Raw genomic sequence first — 26,720 nt, 5'->3', positions numbered from 1 at the left:
CCAGCCCTTGCACACACACACACAGGAGTATTGACCAATCCCTCATAGAGACTTTCCAGCCTTTGCACACACACACACACACAGGAGTATTGACCAATCCCTCATAGAGACTTTCATGCCCTTGCACACACACACACAGAAGTATTGACCAATCCCTCATAGAGACTTTCCAGCCCTTGCACACACACACACACAGGAGTATTGACCAATCCCTCATAGAGACTTTCATGCCCTTGCACACACACACACAGAAGTATTGACCAATCCCTCATAGAGACTTTCATGCCCTTGCACACACACACACAGAAGTATTGACCAATCCCTCATAGAGACTTTCATGCCTTTGCACACACACACACAGAAGTATTGACCAATCCCTCATAGAGACTTTCATGCCTTTGCACACACACACACACACACAGGAGTATTGACCAATCCCTCATAGAGACTTTCATGCCTTTGCACACACACACACACACACAGGAGTATTGACCAATCCCTCATAGATACTTTCATGCCTTTGCACACACACACACAGGAGTATTGACCAATCCCTCATAGATACTTTCATGCCTTTGCACACACACACAGGAGTATTGACCAATCCCTCATAGAGACTTTCATGCCTTTGCACACACACACAGGAGTATTGACCAATCCCTCATAGAGACTTTCATGCCTTTGCACACACACACACACACAGGAGTATTGACCAATCCCTCATAGAGACTTTCATGCCTTTGCACACACACACACACACAGAAGTATTGACCAATCCCTCATAGAGACTTTCATGCCTTTGCACACACACACACACACAGGAGTATTGACCAATCCCATAGAGAGACTTTCATGCCTTTGCACACACACACACAGAAGTATTGACCAATCCCTCATAGAGACTTTCATGCCTTTGCACACACACACACAGAAGTATTGACCAATCCCTCATAGAGACTTTCATGCCTTTGCACACACACACACAGAAGTATTGACCAATCCCTCATAGAGACTTTCATGCCTTTGCACACAGACACACACAGGAGTATTGACCAATCCCTCATAGAGACTTTCATGCCTTTGCACACACACACACACACACACACACACACAGGAGTATTGACCAATCCCTCATAGAGACTTTCATGCCCTTGCACACACACACACAGAAGTATTGACCAATCCCTCATAGAGACTTTCATGCCCTTGCACACACACACACAGAAGTATTGACCAATCCCTCATAGAGACTTTCATGCCTTTGCACACACACACACAGAAGTATTGACCAATCCCTCATAGAGACTTTCATGCCTTTGCACACACACACACACACACAGGAGTATTGACCAATCCCTCATAGAGACTTTCATGCCTTTGCACACACACACACACACACAGGAGTATTGACCAATCCCTCATAGATACTTTCATGCCTTTGCACACACACACACAGGAGTATTGACAAATCCCTCATAGATACTTTCATGCCTTTGCACACACACACAGGAGTATTGACAAATCCCTCATAGAGACTTTCATGCCTTTGCACACACACACAGGAGTATTGACCAATCCCTCATAGAGACTTTCATGCCTTTGCACACACACACACACACAGAAGTATTGACCAATCCCTCATAGAGACTTTCATGCCTTTGCACACACACACACACACACACAGGAGTATTGACCAATCCCATAGAGAGACTTTCATGCCTTTGCACACACACACACAGAAGTATTGACCAATCCCTCATAGAGACTTTCATGCCTTTGCACACACACACACAGAAGTATTGACCAATCCCTCATAGAGACTTTCATGCCTTTGCACACACACACACAGAAGTATTGACCAATCCCTCATAGAGACTTTCATGCCTTTGCACACAGACACACACAGGAGTATTGACCAATCCCTCATAGAGACTTTCATGCCTTTGCACACACACACACACACACACACACACAGGAGTATTGACCAATCCCTCATAGAGACTTTCATGCCCTTGCACACACACACACAGAAGTATTGACCAATCCCTCATAGAGACTTTCATGCCCTTGCACACACACACACAGAAGTATTGACCAATCCCTCATAGAGACTTTCATGCCTTTGCACACACACACACAGAAGTATTGACCAATCCCTCATAGAGACTTTCATGCCTTTGCACACACACACACACACACAGGAGTATTGACCAATCCCTCATAGAGACTTTCATGCCTTTGCACACACACACACACACACAGGAGTATTGACCAATCCCTCATAGATACTTTCATGCCTTTGCACACACACACACAGGAGTATTGACAAATCCCTCATAGATACTTTCATGCCTTTGCACACACACACAGGAGTATTGACCAATCCCTCATAGAGACTTTCATGCCTTTGCACACACACACAGGAGTATTGACCAATCCCTCATAGAGACTTTCATGCCTTTGCACACACACACACACACAGGAGTATTGACAAATCCCTCATAGAGACTTTCATGCCTTTGCAAACACACAGACACACAGGAGTATTGACCAATCCCTCATAGAGACTTTCATGCCTTTGCACACACACACAGGAGTATTGACCAATCCCTCATAGAGACTTTCATGCCTTTGCACACACACACACACACACAGGAGTATTGACCAATCCCTCATAGAGACTTTCATGCCTTTGCACACACACACAGGAGTATTGACCAATCCCTCATAGAGACTTTCATGCCTTTGCACACACACACACACACAGGAGTATTGACCAATCCCTCATAGAGACTTTCATGCCTTTGCACACACACACACAGAAGTATTGACCAATCCCTCATAGAGACTTTCATGCCTTTGCACACACACACAGGAGTATTGACCAATCCCTCATAGAGACTTTCATGCCTTTGCACACACACACACACACAGAAGTATTGACCAATCCCTCATAGAGACTTTCATGCCTTTGCACACACACACAGAGGAGTATTGACCAATCCCTCATAGAGACTTTCCAGCCCTTGCACACACACACACACAGGAGTATTGACCAATCCCTCATAGAGACTTTCCAGCCTTTGCACACACACACACACACACAGGAGTATTGACCAATCCCTCATAGAGACTTTCATGCCCTTGCACACACACACACACAGAAGTATTGACCAATCCCATAGAGAGACTTTCATGCCTTTGCACACACACACACAGAAGTATTGACCAATCCCTCATAGAGACTTTCATGCCTTTGCACACACACACAGGAGTATTGACCAATCCCTCATAGAGACTTTCATGCCTTTGCACACACACACACACACAGAAGTATTGACCAATCCCTCATAGAGACTTTCATGCCTTTGCACACACACACAGAGGAGTATTGACCAATCCCTCATAGAGACTTTCCAGCCCTTGCACACACACACACACAGGAGTATTGACCAATCCCTCATAGAGACTTTCCAGCCTTTGCACACACACACACACACAGGAGTATTGACCAATCCCTCATAGAGACTTTCATGCCTTTGCACACACACACACACACAGGAGTATTGACCAATCCCATAGAGAGACTTTCATGCCTTTGCACACACACACACAGAAGTATTGACCAATCCCTCATAGAGACTTTCATGCCTTTGCACACACACACACAGAAGTATTGACCAATCCCTCATAGAGACTTTCATGCCTTTGCACACACACACACAGAAGTATTGACCAATCCCTCATAGAGACTTTCCAGCCCTTGCACACACACACACACAGGAGTATTGACCAATCCCTCATAGAGACTTTCCAGCCTTTGCACACACACACACACACAGGAGTATTGACCAATCCCTCATAGAGACTTTCATGCCCTTGCACACACACACACACAGAAGTATTGACCAATCCCTCATAGAGACTTTCCAGCCCTTGCACACACACACACACAGGAGTATTGACCAATCCCTCATAGAGACTTTCATGCCCTTGCACACACACACACAGAAGTATTGACCAATCCCTCATAGAGACTTTCATGCCCTTGCACACACACACACAGAAGTATTGACCAATCCCTCATAGAGACTTTCATGCCTTTGCACACACACACACAGAAGTATTGACCAATCCCTCATAGAGACTTTCATGCCTTTGCACACACACACACACACACAGGAGTATTGACCAATCCCTCATAGAGACTTTCATGCCTTTGCACACACACACACACACACAGGAGTATTGACCAATCCCTCATAGATACTTTCATGCCTTTGCACACACACACACAGGAGTATTGACCAATCCCTCATAGAGACTTTCATGCCTTTGCACACACACACAGGAGTATTGACCAATCCCTCATAGAGACTTTCATGCCTTTGCACACACACACAGGAGTATTGACCAATCCCTCATAGAGACTTTCATGCCTTTGCACACACACACAGGAGTATTGACCAATCCCTCATAGAGACTTTCATGCCTTTGCACACACACACACACACAGGAGTATTGAAAAATCCCTCATAGAGACTTTCATGCCTTTGCAAACACACACACACACAGGAGTATTGACCAATCCCTCATAGAGACTTTCATGCCTTTGCACACACACACAGGAGTATTGACCAATCCCTCATAGAGACTTTCATGCCTTTGCACACACACACACACACACACAGGAGTATTGACCAATCCCTCATAGAGACTTTCATGCCTTTGCACACACACACACACACAGGAGTATTGACCAATCCCTCATAGAGACTTTCATGCCTTTGCACACACACACACAGAAGTATTGACCAATCCCTCATAGAGACTTTCATGCCTTTGCACACACACACAGGAGTATTGACCAATCCCTCATAGAGACTTTCATGCCTTTGCACACACACACACACACAGAAGTATTGACCAATCCCTCATAGAGACTTTCATGCCTTTGCACACACACACAGAGGAGTATTGACCAATCCCTCATAGAGACTTTCATGCCTTTGCACACACACACAGGAGTATTGACCAATCCCTCATAGAGACTTTCATGCCTTTGCACACACACACACACACACAGGAGTATTGACCAATCCCTCATAGAGACTTTCATGCCCTTGCACACACACACACAGGAGTATTGACCAATCCCTCATAGAGACTTTCATGCCTTTGCACACACACACACACACACACACACAGGAGTATTGACCAATCCCTCATAGAGACTTTCCAGCCCTTGCACACACACACACAGGAGTATTGACCAATCCCTCATAGAGACTTTCCAGCCCTTGCACACACACACACAGGAGTATTGACCAATCCCTCATAGAGACTTTCATGCCTTTGCACACACACACACACACACACACACACACACACAGGAGTATTGACCAATCCCTCATAGAGACTTTCCAGCCCTTGCACACACACACACAGGAGTATTGACCAATCCCTCATAGAGACTTTCCAGCCCTTGCACACACACACACAGGAGTATTGACCAATCCCTCATAGAGACTTTCCAGCCCTTGCACACACACACACAGGAGTATTGACCAATCCCTCATAGAGACTTTCCAGCCCTTGCACAAACACACACACACAGGAGTATTGACCAATCCCTCATAGAGACTTTCAAGCCCTTGCACGCACACACACACAGAAGTATTGACCAATCCCTCATAGAGACTTTCCAGCCCTTGCACACACACACACAGGAGTATTGACCAATCCCTCATAGAGACTTTCATGCCTTTGCACACACACACACACACACACACAGGAGTATTGACCAATCCCTCATAGAGGCTTTCATGCCTTTGCACACACACACAGGAGTATTGACCAATCCCTCATAGAGACTTTCATGCCTTTGCACACACACACACAGGAGTATTGACCAATCCCTCATAGAGACTTTCATGCCTTTGCACACACACACACACACACACACACACAGGAGTATTGACCAATCCCTCATAGATACTTTCATGCCTTTGCACACACACACACAGGAGTATTGACCAATCCCTCATAGAGACTTTCATGCCTTTGCACACACACACACAGGAGTATTGACCAATCCCACATAGAGACTTTCATGCCTTTGCACACACACACAGGAGTATTGACCAATCCCTCATAGAGACTTTCCAGCCCTTGCACACGCACACACAGGAGTATTGACCAATCCCTCATAGAGACTTTCATGCCTTTGCACACACACACACAGGAGTATTGACCAATCCCTCATAGAGACTTTCATGCCTTTGCACACACACACACAGAAGTATTGACCAATCCCTCATAGAGACTTTCATGCCTTTGCACACACACACACAGAAGTATTGACCAATCCCTCATAGAGACTTTCATGCCTTTGCACACACACACACACACACACAGGAGTATTGACCAATCCCTCATAGAGACTTTCATGCCTTTGCACACACACACACAGGAGTATTGACCAATCCCTCATAGAGACTTTCATGCCTTTGCACACACACACACAGGAGTATTGACCAATCCCTCATAGAGACTTTCAAGCCCTTGCACACACACACACAGGAGTATTGACCAATCCCTAATAGAGACTTTCCAGCCTTTGCACACACACACACAGGGGTATTGACCAATCCCTCATAGACTTTCCAGCCCTTGCACACACACACACAGGAGTATTGACCAATCCCTAATAGAGACTTTCATGCCTTTGCACACACACACACAGAAGTATTGACCAATCCCTCATAGAGACTTTCATGCCTTTGCACACACACACAGGAGTATTGACCAATCCCTCATAGAGACTTTCATGCCTTTGCACACATACACACAGGAGTATTGACCAATCCCTCATAGATACTTTCATGCCTTTGCACACACACACACACACAGGAGTATTGACCAATCCCTCATAGACTTTCCAGCCCTTGCACACACACACACAGGAGTATTGACCAATCCCTAATAGAGACTTTCCAGCCTTTGCACACACACACACAGGAGTATTGACCAATCCCTCATAGACTTTCCAGCCCTTGCACACAGACACACAGGAGTATTGACCAATCCCTCATAGAGACTTTCATGCCTTTGCACACACACACACAGGAGTATTGACCAATCCCTCATAGACTTTCTAGCCCTAGTACACACACACAGGAGTATTGACCAATCCCTCATAGAGACTTTCATGCCTTTGCACACACACACAGGAGTATTGACCAATCCCTCATAGAGACTTTCATGCCTTTGCACACATACACACAGGAGTATTGATCAATCCCTCATAGAGACTTTCATGCCTTTGCACACACACACACACACAGGAGTATTGACCAATCCCTCATAGATACTTTCATGCCTTTGCACACACACACACACACACACACAGGAGTATTGACCAATCCCTCATAGAGACTTTCATGCCTTTGCACACACACACACACACAGGAGTATTGACCAATCCCTCATAGAGACTTTCATGCCTTTGCACACACACACACAGGAGTATTGACCAATCCCTCATAGAGACTTTCATGCCTTTGCACACACACACACACACAGGAGTATTGACCAATCCCTCATAGAGACTTTCATGCCTTTGCACACACACACACAGAAGTATTGACCAATCCCTCATAGAGACTTTCATGCCTTTGCACACAGACACACACAGGAGTATTGACCAATCCCTCATAGAGACTTTCATGCCTTTGCACACACACACACACACACACACACACACAGGAGTATTGACCAATCCCTCATAGAGACTTTCATGCCTTTGCACACAGACACACACAGGAGTATTGACCAATCCCTCATAGAGACTTTCATGCCTTTGCACACACACACACACACACACACACACAGGAGTATTGACCAATCCCTCATAGAGACTGTCATGCCTTTGCACACACACACACAGGAGTATTGACCAATCCCTCATAGAGACTTTCATGCCTTTGCACACACACACACACACACAGAAGTATTGACCAATCCCTCATAGAGACTTTCATGCCTTTGCACACACACACACACACAGGAGTATTGACCAATCCCTCATAGAGACTTTCATGCCTTTGCACACACACACACAGAAGTATTGACCAATCCCTCATAGAGACTTTCATGCCTTTGCACACACACACACACACAGGAGTATTGACCAATCCCTCATAGATACTTTCATGCCTTTGCACACACACACACACACACACACAGGAGTATTGACCAATCCCTCATAGAGACTTTCATGCCTTTGCACACACACACACACACAGGAGTATTGACCAATCCCTCATAGAGACTTTCATGCCTTTGCACACACACACACAGGAGTATTGACCAATCCCTCATAGACTTTCTAGCCCTAGTACACACACACAGGAGTATTGACCAATCCCTCATAGAGACTTTCATGCCTTTGCACACACACACACACACAGGAGTATTGACCAATCCCTCATAGAGACTTTCATGCCTTTGCACACACACACACAGGAGTATTGACCAATCCCTCATAGAGACTTTCATGCCTTTGCACACACACACACAGAAGTATTGACCAATCCCTCATAGAGACTTTCATGCCTTTGCACACAGACACACACAGGAGTATTGACCAATCCCTCATAGAGACTTTCATGCCTTTGCACACACACACACACACAGGAGTATTGACCAATCCCTCATAGAGACTTTCATGCCTTTGCACACACACACACACACACAGGAGTATTGACCAATCCCTCATAGAGACTTTCATGCCTTTGCACACACACACACAGAAGTATTGACCAATCCCTCATAGAGACTTTCATGCCTTTGCACACAGACACACACAGGAGTATTGACCAATCCCTCATAGAGACTTTCATGCCTTTGCACACACACACACACACAGAAGTATTGACCAATCCCTCATAGAGACTTTCATGCCTTTGCACACACACACACACACAGGAGTATTGACCAATCCCTCATAGAGACTTTCATGCCTTTGCACACACACACACAGGAGTATTGACAAATCCCTCATAGAGACTTTCATGCCTTTGCACACACACACACACACAGGAGTATTGACCAATCCCTCATAGATACTTTCATGCCTTTGCACACACACACACAGGAGTATTGACCAATCCCTCATAGAGACTTTCATGCCTTTGCACACACACACACACACACAGGAGTATTGACCAATCCCTCATAGAGACTTTCAAGCCCTTGCACACACACACACAGGAGTATTGACCAATCCCTCATAGAGACTTTCCAGCCCTTGCACACACACACACAGGAGTATTGACCAATCCCTCATAGAGACTTTCATGCCCTTGCACACACACACACAGGAGTATTGACCAATCCCTCATAGAGACTTTCATGCCTTTGCACACACACACACACACAGAAGTATTGACCAATCCCTCATAGAGACTTTCATGCCTTTGCACACACACACACAGGAGTATTGACCAATCCCTCATAGAGACTTTCCAGCCCTTGCACACACACACACAGGAGTATTGACCAATCCCTCATAGAGACTTTCATGCCTTTGCACACACACACACAGGAGTATTGACCAATCCCTCATAGAGACTTTCCAGCCCTTGCACACACACACACAGGAGTATTGACCAATCCCTCATAGAGACTTTCCAGCCCTTGAACACACACACACAGAAGTATTGACCAATCCCTCAGAGACTTTCCAGCCCTTGCACACACACACACAGGAGTATTGACCAATCCCTCATAGAGACTTTCCAGCCCTTGCACAGACACACACAGGAGTATTGACCAATCCCTCATAGAGACTTTCCAGCCCTTGCACACACACACACACACACACAGGAGTATTGACCAATCCCTCATAGAGACTTTCCAGCCCTCGCAGGCACACACAGAAGTATTGACCAATCCCTCACAGAGACTCTCAAGCCCTTGCACGCAGGCACGCAGGCACGCACGCACGCAGGCACGCACGCACGCACGCACGCACCCAGCCTTCGACTTCTCGGGGGAGAGGCAAGCTTGGGGTAAGAGTACCCCAAGGGGTACAGCTGTGAGGTAATTGGGTGGGAAGGATTTGCCACACACCAAGGAATCAGATTAAAGGGTATGATAAGTTTGCAACCAAAAGCAAGAGTCATTATATTTCAGTTATGAAAAGCAAAGGCAGCTCGGGAGCTCTGTGGCCCCTGTGACCACTTCGGATCACAAAGAGAGACGGTGTATCCATAACTCACAACCGGTTTGTCACCATTTAAAGAAGACTTGAACCAAAGTCAGAGGTAAAGTGAAATGGGGTTTAACATAGCGCTTAAGTTTATTGCACTTATATAGCGACATGCATGCACGTGTTTGTGTGTGGCTGCTTGTACAAGTCTGGACTAATGCCGGTTTTATTGTGCTTGCCCACTGAGATACCATGGTATAGTTGAATGAATACCCGACTTACACAGGATACTGACTCAGAGCCGACCAGTCCTTGTTTTATCTCATTAATCACAAGTGCCAGCAGGCTCTATCCACAACACCACAGAGACAGTCCCAAACCAACATAGTGAGTTAATTGGGTTTTACGCCGCTTTTAACGGTATTCCAGTTATATCGTGGCGCGTCAGCTAAATGTTGGAGGAAAGCCCAAAGTAATGCAGGCCTCAGACGTTTACCACTTCGGTGAAACCCACAAGCATGGGTATGATGCTGGCAAACTTAGAAACATAATTGAGCCGAACCGGGATTCGAACCCACAGTCATAGGTTTCTGGTATGCCCAAGGGACGCAACTCTGACTGGGCTACCTGTGCCCCCCCACACCAACATAGGAGTGAGTGAGTGAGTGAGTTTGGTTTTACGTCGCCTTTAGCAATATTCCAGCAATATCATGGCGGGGGACACCAGAAATGGGCTTCACACATTGTACCCATGTCGGGATTCGAACCCGGGTCTTCGGCGTGACGAGCAAACGCTTTAACCACTAGGCTATCCGACCACCCCCACCAACATAGGAATAGACTGGTTTGATTTGCAATACATCCTGATTATCTTCACATCAATTTGGCAAGGGAAAACCAACTCCCCAACATCATGGACGGACGCATCCATGTTAAGATCTTCTCCATCTTAACAACATAATGTGACCCCTTAGGGAGCAACATACCGGAGGTAAAAGCGACGATCGGAAAACAAAATTTAAATGAATATGATTTTTTATATTTTGCCCGACCGTTCCATCATTGCTATATTAGACAGATTAAAAAAGCCAACCAGAAAAATCATACAAAGTAAACATTTTAAATAATGACAGATGAAATACATTGTATGTACTCTTGCCAATGCCATTTTTTTAACACGCGTTATAAAGGAACAAAGAAGGTGGTACATGTACATCTGAGAATACTAAACATCCTACTGGTATTACTGTCTTCCCACAACACTGACCGGCCGAAGCAACAACAAACCAAAAATATTGAGCTACACAAAGACATTTATACTGCGACTGACGAAGCTAATTGATTAGCAAAAGTCCCCGAACCATAACATGATAAATAAGAGTCCTCACACCAATGAGTGAGTGAGTGAGTGAGTGAGGTTTGAACTCGCTTTGAGCAATACAGAAGCCAGGGCTGGAGCGACAAGAATGGGCTTTACACATTGTACCAACGGAAGATTCGAACAATCGAGTACTTTAACCATTCACCTGCCCCTTTCTTTAATAAATATTATATAATGAAAAATATAAAAATTCAGTTATATCTTTACTTGTCATTATAAATAATTGAAAATTGTTCTAAATTTTATGACAGATAGAAGACAACCTGCCATGAAATAATGGTCTGAATTCGGCTAGGTGAGCTTTAAGTCCTCTCTATACTATCACTGCCACCTGTCACAGCAATCATCTGCACAGATGGGCTGAATCCTCGCATAGAGCTGACTGACTCCGAACTCGGAACAGACTGACTGACAGACTGTTATGTTTACAAACAAGTGATAACTGTTTTGATGCAGAATATACTTTCCCCAGCTGAATTATTTTGTTTGTCAACTTGAATTTCTTTTTCATTTCAACCATCGTGAAATTATTTTAGTGGCAATGAATGGGGAAAATTGGGTGTTTTTCCATTGGTCTGCAATTTCAAACCAATATGATGAAACAAACGTAAATTAGCCAGTTGTAAACCTTTTCCAAATTTACTTGAATTGAATTCCAAAAGACTTGCGAAAAATAGAAATGTCACTACATTTGAGGTCAGATGGACAATTTTCAAGATTCTTGTAATGGTTGCTTGCACACTGGTGGCAGCGATGATACCGACAGGGTGACAAATATGTCACGCGCTGGCAGGGATCCTTGAAATGCAAGCTCCTTCCCAGCGCGTGACACCTTCGTTACACTCTCGGTAATATCGCTGCCACCAGTGTGGGCGCGGCCATTACAAGAATCTTGAAATTTGTCCTCTAACCCCAAATGTAGTAACGTTAATACTTTTGTTTATGTGTTTGGGAATGCCATCAGAGTTCATTTTGAAAAGGTTTACGACTGACCATGTTTTCCAGATGAATTTACTTTGTTGTTTGTATAATCAGATTGGTTCGAGATTGCAGACTAACGGAAAATCAATGAATTTCTCCCTTACATTCTTACTTTATCAATAACATGATAGTTTTAATGAAATAGAAATTCAAATTGACAAACAAAGAAAGTAATTTAGCAGGGGTGAGTGTATTCGGCTTCACGACAGTCGTCACTTGTTTGTAAACATAACGGTCAATCGGCTGCGAGTTAAACTCCAAGCATGGTTGTAGTCATCTATCACTGTGGGGAGTTTTGACTGGTGGCAGCGATAGTATAGAGAGCTCTGCAAACGGGATATCGCTGTGAGGAGCTTGGGTGAAATGGTGATCATCTGACTGGGGAAGACGCTACTATCCTGAAGACTACTTACCACTTCTGAGGCCTTTAGAAACAAAGCAGGAGGAAGAAGAAGATGTTAAAGTCATCACCAAACACAGTTTTACCAAACATATCTAAAAACTCGACTGACTACGTTTGCAGTCTGCCGTGCATTCAAATAACTCAATTCTGCAAATGGACAGACAGACAATTTGTTGTCTTAGTTTCCACTGCTTTGTTGACTCCAGACGATACATATGAAATGGGAGAGAAAAAATATGATTCTAGTTTTAAAATCTATTATAGCATACTTGACATTCACACATACATGTAAAAAAAGAATGATTTTCCTCTGCTTGCCTGCAACCTGCTCAATGACCCACAGATATATATATTCAGTGAAGATGAATGATTCTGCGATTTCTGTTTGTCCAAATACTGTACATGTATACCATGTGATGTTTAATGTGAATGATATGCCACTATAAGAAGACAATATCTCGCGCCATATTACACTGAATATCCATCTCGGATGAAGTTCACACAGCTACAAACAGGAGATAATCTTGTCCTTCATAATATGGGTTTGTCCTCAGCACAAACCTACAAATTAAGAAATACCTAATACCTTTTTTTCATGAATAATATTGTTCTACATGTACTTTTTTCAACCATGCATGATTTATCATGCTATATTTATGTTTTATGGGCTGGTGGTCTGTCTGTCCATCCATCCATCCGTCCGTCCGTCCATCTGTCCGTCCGTCCGTCCAATACACCCATGATAAATAATTTGTGCAGCTTGAGCGTCACTGTGTTCTCATGTTAACAATATAAATTATTAAACATTCCTGTCACACATTTCACTAGGGGTGACTATTGGTGTGGAAATCACTATTGTGATAACTATTGATATTGACAGAAACTATTGTGATAACTATTGATATTGACAGAAACTATTGCGATAACTATTGATATTGCAAGCAACTATTGCGATAAATATCGATAGTTTTCAGTGTATCATTTTAGATGGATATTAGAGTTGAATTAAACCTTGGAACTGAAGTTTCCTTTGAATGTGGTAACCATAACAACAAATAACAAGTACAGAGTGAGATATGACTGTTTTGTTTTTTCTTTACCCTAATAATTTAAGAAAAAGAAACTTCCACATTACCATGTGTAAATTACTACCACTCATGATCAGAAGAAAAACAAATTTGAACAGCATTGCATGTATTTTATTGATATGGTAAATACAATCAAAACTATTAATATTCCTAACTGAAACCGATACTATTGATCGGAAACTGATTTAACAATTATTGACGTTAAGTGCTTATCAATAGCAATATATCGATACACTGTATTTTGATTTATTGTGACACCCCTACATTTCACCCCAAAAAGCAAATAAAAAATTAGAAATTATAGTTTTCCTGCATGCTACTGGTCATTCAACCTATCCAATCCATCACGCCTCCCCATTTGGGAATACAGTCAACTACGGTTATAACGAACTCAAAGGGACCACTAATTCTTATTCGTTGTAACCATAATTCGTTATAAGATATGTACAACATATATACACAAAATGGATGGGACCGAGAAACAGTTTGTTATTCCCCGGAAGTTCGTTGTGAACGTAGTTTACTGTATTTGCAACAGGCCGGGGACAAATGCCGTCCCGTACCACAAATGTAGAGAATGGACACAGAAAAAGAATATAGCGCACTCTGAGGGACGCACAATAATATTCATTGTGCCTACAGCGCATTAAGAGCAGATAGGGGTGTCTGATATTTCATCCATCAATCATGACCACTGTCCTCATCATTAGTTTAGTTTAAACATATTTTATTCTCATGAAAATGATTGGCACAAGTTATCACAACTTAAAACGCCCTCTCCCATAGATTGACAATACCATATGAGAAATAAGGTGGAACTGTAGACCTATTTGTTCTTAAACTGGATTTAAAACAACATCATTAATTTATGAGATAAACCTACTGTGTTTTGAAAGTTGATGTAGTTCCACTGTAGTATAGATACCTCTTTATTTTAATTTTGAACCGAGCGCCTTAGGAAACCTCTTTTTAATCCGAATCAAGCATTCATCAATGTCATGGTAGAATGATCAATGATTCATTTCAGGCTTTCAAGTAATTATGTAAACGTACAGTACACTACGCCATTTCATAACTTAACAACACCCTCTTATTGCCTGCAAGGACCCTTAAAATTGTTGTAAGTAAAGGTAAAAGTAAAACCCTATAGGGCGAAATAAGATCAAGGCTCTTCCATGTCCTTCAGTAGAGTCTGTGTCTGCTTGTAGTTTAATGCCGCACTCAGATATATTCCAGATACTGTAAATCTGGAGTGAGTGAGTGAGTTGGGTTTAACGCCGCTTTTAACAGTATTCCAGTTATATCGCGGCGTGTCAGCTTAATGTGGGAGGAAAGCCAAAGTGATGCAGGTCTCAGATGTTTATCGCTTCGGTGAAACCCACGAGCGCGGGTATGGTGCTGACAAACCTAGAAACATAATCGGGGCGAACCGGGATTCGAACCCACAACCATAGGTTTCTGGCGTGCCCAAGGGACGCAACTCTGCACAGCTAATCGCGGCTAAGAGACGACTGGGCCACCCGTGCCCCCTGTAAATCTGGAAAGTGTCACGCCATGAAAGGACTGAGTGCCTAACAATAGCCTTAACTGGGTTTGAAAGGTTTTGCAATATCCCGTTAAGATGACCAAATATCAAAGGTGTTGAGGTATTTGACAAGGGAGGTTGGAGTAGCGTGTTTATCTAACTGACTGGCTGGCGTGTGTCTGGATTACTCGGTGTTGTGTCAACAACTTGATGAGATGTGGCAGGTTAGGGAACTTAAGACTAATTAGACTTTTGACACTGAGTGACAATGTGTAATAATCGAAACTCAAGATGTGAGGGGATATTTGTTTCATCATGTACTGGCTGGTCTGACAACGTGTGAAAGTAAACACAAGAAATATGCCTCCTTATGTCTTTTGTTTGTTGGTGGTCTGCAAAAGTAACTACTTCATGAAACTGTTGTAAGTGTGTGTCCCTTGCAGTTTTTGCAGTACTCTGCTTGCAAAACTTTCTAGACTTACAGGATATTACAGACCGAAATAATCCAGTGATTGACATCATGAGTAACGATTATGCAAATGGCATGGGTTGGTTTGTTGTTTAACGCCTCAATCAGCAATATCCCAGCTCTACAGCAGCAGTCTGTAAATAATTGAGTCTGGACCAGACAATCCAGTGATTGACACCATGAGCATCGATCCACGTAATTGGGATCGATGACATGCATCAACCAAGTCAGCGAGCCTGACCACTCGATCTCGTCAGTCGCTTACGACAAGCATGGGCTGCTGAAGACTTATTCTACCTCGGAATCTTCACGGGTCCTGTGATTGCTACTACATGTATAAGCAATGACCCTCGCCATCAGGTAACGATAACACTCAATGAACCAAGTCAGCAAGACTCATCTCTCTTACGACCAGCGAAGGTTGACGAAGGCCTACTTTTAACCCACAATCACATCTACGCTTTGGTCAATAGAAAGCACAGATGCATACAAATTGAGACTACCACTTGATGGCTGTTTATTTACCTTCAATTCATCGCTTCATTTAAAAAGAAATTTGGCATAAAGACCCCCAGCGGTTTTCACCAAAATGCTTTGAGAAGCTATTGGTTTTGTTCAGGAAGGTGTGGCAGTGATAACCCTCACCTGGTCTGTATGTGGTTCTTCACACCTGGTGAATGACTGAACGACCTCGAAAACTTACAAAACAACCCACAGCATTTAAGTTAAATGTTATGGCTAGTACATGCATACTGACACAATTTTTTTTCTTGCTTTATACATCCAGGAAATGTCCCTGGTGTATGTATGAGTTGAGAGGACTTAAGCACTTGAGAACTGGATTGGTAAACAAGCACAAACTTATTTGAATACTGCTCCAGAATTAGAATACAATATAATATGACAAAAGTATAGTCAAGGAATACAATTGTATACATGTTCTTATTATAGAAACTACAATGAAACTACGCTGTCGGTGCTGTCGGGTCTCATTTTTAGTAGTAATAGTGTACTGCAATATACGGCAAGGAGTAGTAGTATAAATTTAAGATGCTATGTAAAATCACATAAGCAGTATGGAGGAGCGTTTGAAATCGTATAAATACTAGGCTGCCGACTTTAGAATCTGCAGGCCCTGACTAAACACTTCAGGCCCCCTATCTAAACAACTGCAGCTGATTGTGACTAAGGCTTAAAGAAACAATAGTCTTGGTCAGAGCTCCAGATAACTTTTTGAGCAATTGAGTTTTTATTCTAGGGTTTCTATTTTAATTGGGTTATTACATTTTTCATTGGGTAATCAATATTTTTTCACTCGTCTATTCATCAATCTATTGGGTTTTTCCCAAAATTAGTGAACATTTTAAGATTTATAAACAAAATGAAATATAGTTTTAGATGTATATAACTGTTCTAAATAAATAGGCTTGACCCAGAAAGAAGACTATTAGCTCGTAAATGTGTTTCGGAAATTAGCTCCTTTGTACTCATCATTTAATGCATGTGTTTATGTACGCAAGTTAATTGAAAGTAATTGGGTTTTACATTTTTTTTTTGGGGGGGGGCGTATTTTACACAAATATGCTGCTTATCTGTAGCTCTGCTTGGTTCTCAAACACCTACCACATCATCATAAAGTCTGCCGCACGTTTTGTTTTTATTTCCTTTTTCCGCAAAATATAAAAATCCTAATACTTAAACACAAGGTACAAACAAAATTGAAAATGGAAGCAAAAAAGAAACGTGCAATGAACTTTATGATGATGTGGGCAGTGCCTGAGAACCAAGACTATTATTTCTTTCAGCCTAATAATCGACATGTAAATTCACTGCAGGCCAAACTATGGACCCGACCGACACGAGAACAACCTGCCACGGGACTACTGGCAGGCACTGATTTTGAACACTTGTCTGGAGTAGGAGTAATGATCTATCAAACTAGCAGCCCACACTTTTCTGTGACAAAATCACCCAACAAATTATTAAAACACTTTCATTCATGTGTACTCGTGAATTCGACATCTTATCAGTGTGCAAGCTCAGCCTATGTTACCGCTTATAGATGAAAACCAAGCCTCGCTTTCACACAGGTTATAAATAGATTCAATGCTAAAGGTCCCATAGTGACGTCACAAACCCCCCCCCCCCCCCCCCCCGTCACAGGAAGTGAAAAATCCTTGGCTCTATACCTACCTCATGTATACCTTTTATTACAAATCCTATATGAACATGTAATGTTTTCATATATTTCCCATTTCCACATATGTCCATTTATCAAAATAATACCTAAATATAACCCATCCATGTACTGTAGAGGCTGTGAGAACATGTTTATTGAAGTCACATGACCTCAAAATATTCTCTCACAGGGTAGAAGTCATTCACAAAAATATGGGTTCCATCTATCTTAAAGGGAGGGGGGGCCAATTCCTGTGTTCCCTGCAATCACTGATCACTAAGCTTACTATATCCAACTTAAAATAGGAGGAGCTACAACTGTAAACATGTTTTTAATTGGACAAAAGACAGTCCCCAGTTTCCCCCTCGGGGGGGGGGGGGGGGGGGGGGGAAGTCCCACACAGAGCGGCCAGAAACATAAATACATCTGGCACCTTACTGATAGCATCACATTCTAGTGACAGATATGTTACTTTAGGGCAGTTTAACACCGTTTGTTTAAATTTGTGTTGACTGATATGTCACTGAGGGTCTAATTTGTGTGTCAGGGGTCTAAACTGATGGTTTACAGGTTGTGGTGTTTGACATTTGGTTCTTTCTGTCTTAAGCTGTCTGGACATAGTTTGTCAGTGTTATCACACTGAACAGACATTTGCGCTTAAATAAATCAGAACTTAAATCTCAAATATGTATTGGTTGATTAGTTTTAATTAGGGAAAGTAACCCTTCACAGCACCGGAAGTAGTCAAGATTTTAGTCACGTGACCTCTATCAGTAAAATGATTGGCTCAAACCCATCGTCTGCTGTAGTAGTATACTACTGTTACTGTTGTGGTGGACGATTACATTTAAGTTAAATGTTATGGCCCACCCATGGCTAGTACATGCATACTGACACAATTTTTTTTCTTGCTTTATACATCCAGGAAATGTCCCTGGTGTATGTATGAGTTGAGAGGACTTAAGCACTTGAGAACTGGATTGGTAAACAAGCCAAAACTTATTTGAATACCGCTCAAGAATTAGAATACAATATAATATGACAAAAGTATTGTCAAGGAATACAATTGTATACATGTTCTTATTATAGAAACTACGTTGAAACTACGCTGTCGGCGCTGTCAGGTCTCATTTTTAGTAGTAATAGTGTACTTCAATATACGGCAAGGAATAGTAGTATAAATTTAAGATGCTATGTAAAATCACATAAGCAGTATGGAGGAGCGTTTGAAATCGTATAAATACTAGGCTGCCGACTTTAGAATCTGCAGGCCCTGACTAAACACTTCAGGCCCCCTATCTAAACAACTGCAGCTGATTGTGACTAAGGCTTAAAGAAACAAGAGTCTTGGTCAGAGCTCCAGATAACTTTTTGAGCAATTGAGTTTTTATTCTAGGGTTTCTATTTTAATTGGGTTATTACATTTTTCATTGGGTAATCAATATTTTTTCACTCATCTATTCATCAATCTATTGGGTTTTTCCCAAAATTAGTGAACATTTTAAGATTTAAAAAAAATATGAAATATAGTTTTAGATGTATATAACTGTTCTAAATAAATAGGCTTGACCCTGAAAGAAGACTATTAGCTCATAAATGTGTTTCGGAAATTAGCTCCTTTGTACGCATCATTTAATGCATGTGTTTATGTACGCAAGTTAATTGAAAGTAATTGGGTTTTTAAAAAAAATAAAAAAAATATTTTTTTGGGGGGGGCGTATTTTACACAAATATGCTGCTTATCTGTAGCTCTGCTTGGTTCTCAGGCACCTACCACATCATCATAAAGTCTGCCGCATGTTTTGTTTTTATTTCCTTTTTCCGCAAAATATAAAAATCCTAATACTTAAACACAAGGTACAAACAAAATTGAAAAACGAAGCAAAAACGAAACGTGCAATGAACTTTATGATATGTGGGCAGTGCCTGAGAACCAAGACTATTATTTCTTTAAGCCTAATAATCGACACGTAAATTCACTGCAGGCCAAACTATGGACCCGACCGACACGAGAACAACCTGCCGCGGGACTACTGGCAGGCACTGATTTTGAACACTTGTCTGGAGTAGGAGTAATGATCTATCAAACTAGCAGCCCACACTTTTCTGTGACAAAATCACCCAACAAATTATTAAAACACTTTCATTCATGTGTACTCGTGAATACGACATCTTATCAGTATGCAAGCTCAGCCTATGTTACCGCTTATAGATGAAAACCAAGCCTCGCTTTCACACAGGTTATAAATAGATTCAGTGCTAAAGGCCCCATAGTGACGTCACAACCCCTGTCACAGGAAGTGAAAAATCCTTGGCTCTATACCTACCTCATAAATACCTTTTCATACAATTCCTATATGAACATGTAATGTTTTATATATTTCCCATTTCCACATATGTCCATTTATCAAAATAATACCTAAATATAACCCATCCATGTACTGTAGAGGCTGTGAGAACATGTTTATTGAAGTCACATGACCTCAAAATATTCTCTCACAGGGTAGAAGTCATTCACAAAAATATGGGTTCCATCTATCTTAAAGGGAGGGGGGGCCAATTCCTGTGTTCCCTGCAATCACTGATCACTAAGCTTCCTAACTTAAAATAGGAGGAGCTACAACTGTAAACATGATTGTAATTGGATAAAAGGGAAAAGTAACCCTTCACAGCACGGAAGTAGTCAAGATTTTAGTCACGTGACCTCTATCAGTAAAATGATTGGCTCAAACCCATCGTCTGCTGTAGCAGTATACTACTGTTACTGTTGTGGTGGACGATTACTTTTGGATTATACATTGGTTATTGCCTTTTTATGCTCAGTCATGGCTAAATCATGTGTTTCAACTGTTATTTTCTTGGAACTCACTTGGGATACTAGTCTCTTACTAACTTTTTATCATGATGCAACTTCCAAGTGACACCACTGGAGATTTGTCAAGAACGGTATGAACATATTGGAATTCTAGCGCCTCTAAAACTAATGAATTTTCAAGTGAAAAATATCAAGAGTACATTTGTACCAATAAGGTTTGTGTATGCATTAATATTATATAGAATTTTGCATCTCGTGAATGTATGTGCATTTATGCCATCCAAAAAGTCAGAAAAAATAGAAACAAAAGAAGAAATAATGGTATTCCTCCTGAGAAAAATGTAAGACATCGTATCATAATGGTAGCCCATGTCGTCCATGTCAGTTATGCATACAGTTGGGACAATTTTAAAAAAGATGATCCTCATCATGAAATGAATAAACCTTATTATCCTGGGGAAAAGCATTAATATCCAGTGAATATATTTCGTAAAACTAATATGGAAAACAAATAAAAGTACAAAAAAGTTGTTTTAGTGGAAACATCTGTTTAAAAACTCCAGTTGACAGAGACTATAGAGTGAATATGTCATCTGCTAGCAAATTGTATTTACTGTTTGTAGGTCGCACTTGAGAACGAGGCTTGGTTTTTACGGGGAAAAGATGTCAATTACAAAATTGAGGCTAAGCTCGCACACTGTATGCCTGGAGCCGTTCATGCCATATCGATTCACCCCCACCACTCGCTATCTTGTAGCTTATGGAATGGGACGAGTGTGTCAAATGGCATCACCTGTGAGTGTCGGTAGGCTAAAGTCACGAGACACCATGCCTACCCGTACCCTTCGAAAGTCTCCATCACCTATTTGCCCCTTTTCGTTCAGTTCTGTTCCGTTACGACTTAGGCATGACTAGGTAAATTTGCACGAAGTTTAACATTGTGGATGTTACTCAGTTGGTTAGCTATTGGGCTAACAATCTAAATGTCATGGGCTTGTATCCGATGGATTCTCACAAAAACTTGTTGCTTGTCTTTGAGGTGAGGTGAAATTGGGTTTAACGTCGCGTCCAAGATTATTGCACTTATATAGCGACGTGCATGCACGTGTATGTGTGTGTGTGGCTGCTTGTACTAGTCCGGACTGATGCCGATTTATAGTGCTAGCTCACTGAGATACCATGCCGCAGTTTAACATGAATACCCCACTCAGACACAGTATACTGACTCCGAGCCGACCAGTCCTTGTTTTAGCCCCTTAATGCCGAGCGCCAGACAGGGTAACAACAAGTACAATCTTTTAACGTCTTTTTGTATGACGCGGCCCGGGATCGAACCCTGGACCTTCCGCTCTCCGGGCGGACGCTCTACCACAAGACCACGGAGGCGGTCTGCTTGTCTTTGAGACACATGACCTACAGCAAAGATTGTCCTCATGAGAAGTTGCGGTACTGTGTTCTTAAGATTCTCTGAACTATATATGTGCTGCAATAATAGTATTGTCGATAGTATTCATAATAATAATAATTTCAATAGCAGCAATAGTTGCAAGTAGTTATAAATAATACATTAATTATGCTAATTTCAAACATGCCTTTGTCTTAGTTAGCAAGGATTATTAAAACTACACATTAGAGTTACTTCCCTTTGGTTTGAGCAGTGACAGGGAGAAAAATGGCTGCCTTTGAGATTGTCAGCTTTATTCTATTACATTGATTAATTTAATTATCAAGCCTTAAGGCAATACTACTGCCACAGTTGACATCTGTCACAATGCTGGTCCAACAGGACCCTACACTACTGAAATACAATCACAATAGTGTAAATAGCCCCAGTCAGCCCTTGTCACAAGCATTCTTTATAATGGAGTCCCCGGGTGAGCACGGACAACTAAATACATAGCATGTGTGATGCTTTATGATTGTGTTATAGTCTGAATTGAGTGATGGAAATCTGACATGGACTGTCCAAACATTAACTTAAGATAAGATCATATATGTATACTCACACGCAAAAGAAACGCAAGTCGAGTATGCAGTTTACATGTTATTTATTTTCAACAGTAAAGACAAGAAATACTAATAGGGCAAGATTGACAAAAAATTGACTGAAGACAGTTTAATGGATTAAAAGGCTGATGACATAATTGTTTTTTTCAAATGTTAAGGGCTTACACAGTTTTGGGTCAATACGCAAAATGTTAGTCAACACCTGGTGTGACCACCATTAGCATTGATCACTGCTACACAGCTCCTGTACATTGAGTGGATCAGATGATTTGTAAAGGCCCTAGGGATCCTCCTGCACACATCCTGAGCAGCTGTGCGTAGTTCATCGGCAGTTGTAGGGACTGGGCGCACATTGTGCAGACGCCTTTGAACCACATCCCACAAGTGTTCAGATCAGGGCTGAGGGCTTGCCACGGTAGAACACGGATGTTGTGTTGTTGCAGAAAGGCCATGGTAGCTCTGGCAACATGGGGACGAGCATTGCCCTGCTGGAAAATGTGTTGTTGATGTTGTGCAAAAAATGGAACAACATGGGGTTTGATCACTTGGTCGATATACCGCTGAGCAGTGACGCCATGTCCCCGACCTTGACCAACATTCAGAAAGCAGATGGGTCCAAGTCTCGCATTAAGTCCAATCTCTGCCCATATCATAACGTTAGGTCCACCCCATGGATCCCTTTCCACAATGTTTCTGTCAGCGAAACAATCACCTCGATGCCGCCAAATTCTGACTCTTCCGTCTGCATGGGAGACATAAAAGCGACTTTCATCAGAGAAGATGACACGCCTCCACTCACGATGACGCCAATTGTGATGACCCTGTGCCCACTGAAGTCTTGCTTGTCGATGCCCTGGTTGGAGAACAGGACGACGTGCTGGTCGTCGACATCTGAGGTTGATGGAATGGAGACGTCGGATCACAGTGTCCCGGCTAATGTGTCGATTATGTGTTCCTATGGTCTGTTGAGCACTTTCACTTGCAGGAACGGATGTTGCTGGTGTTGACGAGTAATCTGCCGATCTTGTCGAGGTGTGGTGACCCAAGGACGACCGCTCCGAGGAAGGTCATCTGTGGTCTGTGTAGCATTGTATCGATGCAGGAGACGGTAAATTGTGGTTATGTTAACGTTGAAATGAACATCTTGGACAGACTTTCCAGCTTCCAAACGTCTGGTTTCTCTGAATTTGAGTTAGGCGTGGCATTGTTGACCAAGGAGTGGTCGGTCCAAGAATCGGCTACAGTTTTATACACACTACAGTTCGTGACAGTTCGTGACAGTTCGTGCATTTTTGATTTCACGAGAAATGGGTGCATCATACCCCCATATTCATTGAAATGGTGCGTTTTGGCAAATTGTTTTTTATGTTGCGTTTTTATTCAGGGCTTCCAAAATGCAACCAAAATTGTTGGTAACACCATAAGGCTTCACTACATGCTCGTATCAATTTATGGTTCCGTGTTTGTTACCTATTTGCTTAAAACCATTTGCGTTTCTTTTGTGTGTGAGTATACATACTTCAATTAAATTTGTTTCACTCATTCCAGCATCCATACTATTTTGCCACAGTGAGTGAGTGAGTGAGTGAGTGATGGAGAGATTGAGAGAGTGAGATGACACATTAACAAATTAAACATCATGATGATTATTCAAGATCATAAAATACTTCACTGACATTTTAAAAATAAGTGATGACACATATTAAAACAATTTTGATTCATTATTTTAAAAACTAGTCCTGAGTCGATAAACTAGATAAACAACGGATCTGTCTACACACCCTCAGGGGGAATTTAAATGCATGAAATTCCTGCATATGGACACTTAACACGGTCACCATGGTGATTGAAGCTTGACACAAGCCTGCTTACAAACGAGAGTTTGCAAAGCATGTTTCAAGTGGACTAATCCATTTCCTGCTTCTTGTATCAGTGCTTCCCTCACACCTAAAGAAATGATAGTTAATTTCTTGGCTTTTATCATGGAAAATATATACAGTAACAAAAACCTAGCTTGCTGCAACGAAAAATACAGTAACGAAAGCTGCTGCAAGAATCTTCCTTTTGGGGATTGTAGGCATCAAATAATTGAATTTGTTCCAAATTGGGCTACAAAAGTATAACTAACACAGGAAAAGAAGCTTTGAGTCAACATGGCCAAAACTTTAATGGACAGAAAACATTGGAATTTATTACATGCAGAAAACATCATCATCTTGTACATCTTCCTCAGCATACATGAAACTTTCATCAGGAATCAGATGACCCGAGAATATCTCTAGGTTGAAATATGTCTTCAGCAACCCATGCTTGCCGTAAAAGGCAACTATGCCTGTCGCAAGAGGTGACTAATGGGATCGGGTGGTCAGGCTCGCCGACTTGGTTGATGCATGTCATAGTATCCCAATTGTGTATTTATTACCCCTAATGCAACAGGATTATTTCCATCATGTCAGTGCATCCATAGTTAAATTGTTTCCATGGTTACGGTGCTTTCATGGTGAAAGTGTTCTGATGAATATAATGATCACTTGGTTACAACACTCTCATGGTTACATCATTGCCATGGTTACAGTGCTTCAAAGGTTACAGTGCAACCATGGTTACATTCTTGTCATGGTCACAGTGTTCTGATGGTCATTATGATCACCTGGTTACATCACTCCAATGGATACAGTGCTTTCCAGGTTACAGTGCAACCATCAGCCCTCTGAGTAGCGACCATTTTGGTGGCCAAATGCAACCAACTCTAGGATTGGTGATCTAAATTTATCTACTGCTCATCACTTGGCTACTTAATGGTAAACACAACTGTCGACAATATCTGTTTAAGATATCTGTTGACCCCTAAAAACTGAAGTTTAGATCCTAAAATATTCAAACTAGGAGTTGCTTGGCACCATCGCGAAAAAATGAACTTAGAGGACTGACAATGGTTACATTGCTTGCCAGCTTACAGTGCAACCATGGTTACAATACTATCAGAGAGTGAGTGTGATTTTACACCAATTTTAGCAATAATCCAGCAATATCACGGCAGGGAAATCAGAAATGGTCTTCACACATTGTACCCATGTCGGGAATCAAACCCAGGTGTTCAGCGAGGTGAGTGAACGCTTTAACCACTAGGCTACCGGACTACCCCTACAATACTTTCAATGACCCGACACAATATAGTCGTCCTCCACAAATGACTGCTCTTCACAACAGCAGTGGGAACATGGTGTCCAACAGCTGTAAGCACTTGGATAGAATCCAAGCTCAGGGCGTATGAATTTGAAAGTTGTTACATACGCCTCCAAAAGTAGGACTGCCATGATGCTTTCAGATATTAAGTCTTACATCTTTCATCATCATTTTCTTAAATAATAAGACTACATGTTCTACAGACAATAACTAATGTCAAAATGAATCCATAGTTTGAAGGGCTGTACTGGAGAAAGTTACATTATAACTCAATACAGAACATCACAATTACATTCGACCTTTCCTTAAAAACTTTCTTTAAAAAATACAAGAAAAAACACCATTTTGCCCACAGGCAGATTCTTTACTTCTTAACTGGCCTTGTCTCACACCTGGCCTTGTCTCACACCTGGCCTTGTGTCACACCTGGCCTTGTGTCACACCTGGCCTTGTGTCACACCTGGCCTTGTCTC

At 42.0% G+C, this 26,720-nt stretch overlaps 1 protein-coding gene across 4 annotated transcripts in view; it reads right to left on the bottom strand.

Moving 5' to 3' along the window:
* Positions 1 to 26,720, bottom strand: part of LOC124147802 (UDP-glucuronic acid decarboxylase 1-like) — an 87,227-nt gene that overhangs the window by 45,082 nt on the left and 15,425 nt on the right. For 2 of the 4 annotated variants that reach the window (XM_048390487.1, XM_048390488.1), the window contains exon 4: positions 12,989 to 13,000. The exons of the other annotated variants lie outside the window; for them this stretch is intronic. In XM_048390487.1, coding sequence (XP_048246444.1) covers positions 12,989 to 13,000 — 12 coding nt within the window. The remainder of the gene's footprint in view (positions 1 to 12,988; positions 13,001 to 26,720) is intronic. 4 annotated transcript variants of the gene reach the window in all.

Source organism: Haliotis rufescens, unplaced genomic scaffold (genome assembly GCF_023055435.1).
Source record: "Haliotis rufescens isolate VD_foot unplaced genomic scaffold, xgHalRufe1.0.p SCAF_9, whole genome shotgun sequence".
Lineage (NCBI taxonomy): Eukaryota > Metazoa > Mollusca > Gastropoda > Lepetellida > Haliotidae > Haliotis > Haliotis rufescens.
This window is presented reverse-complemented; position numbering and strand designations above follow the sequence as displayed.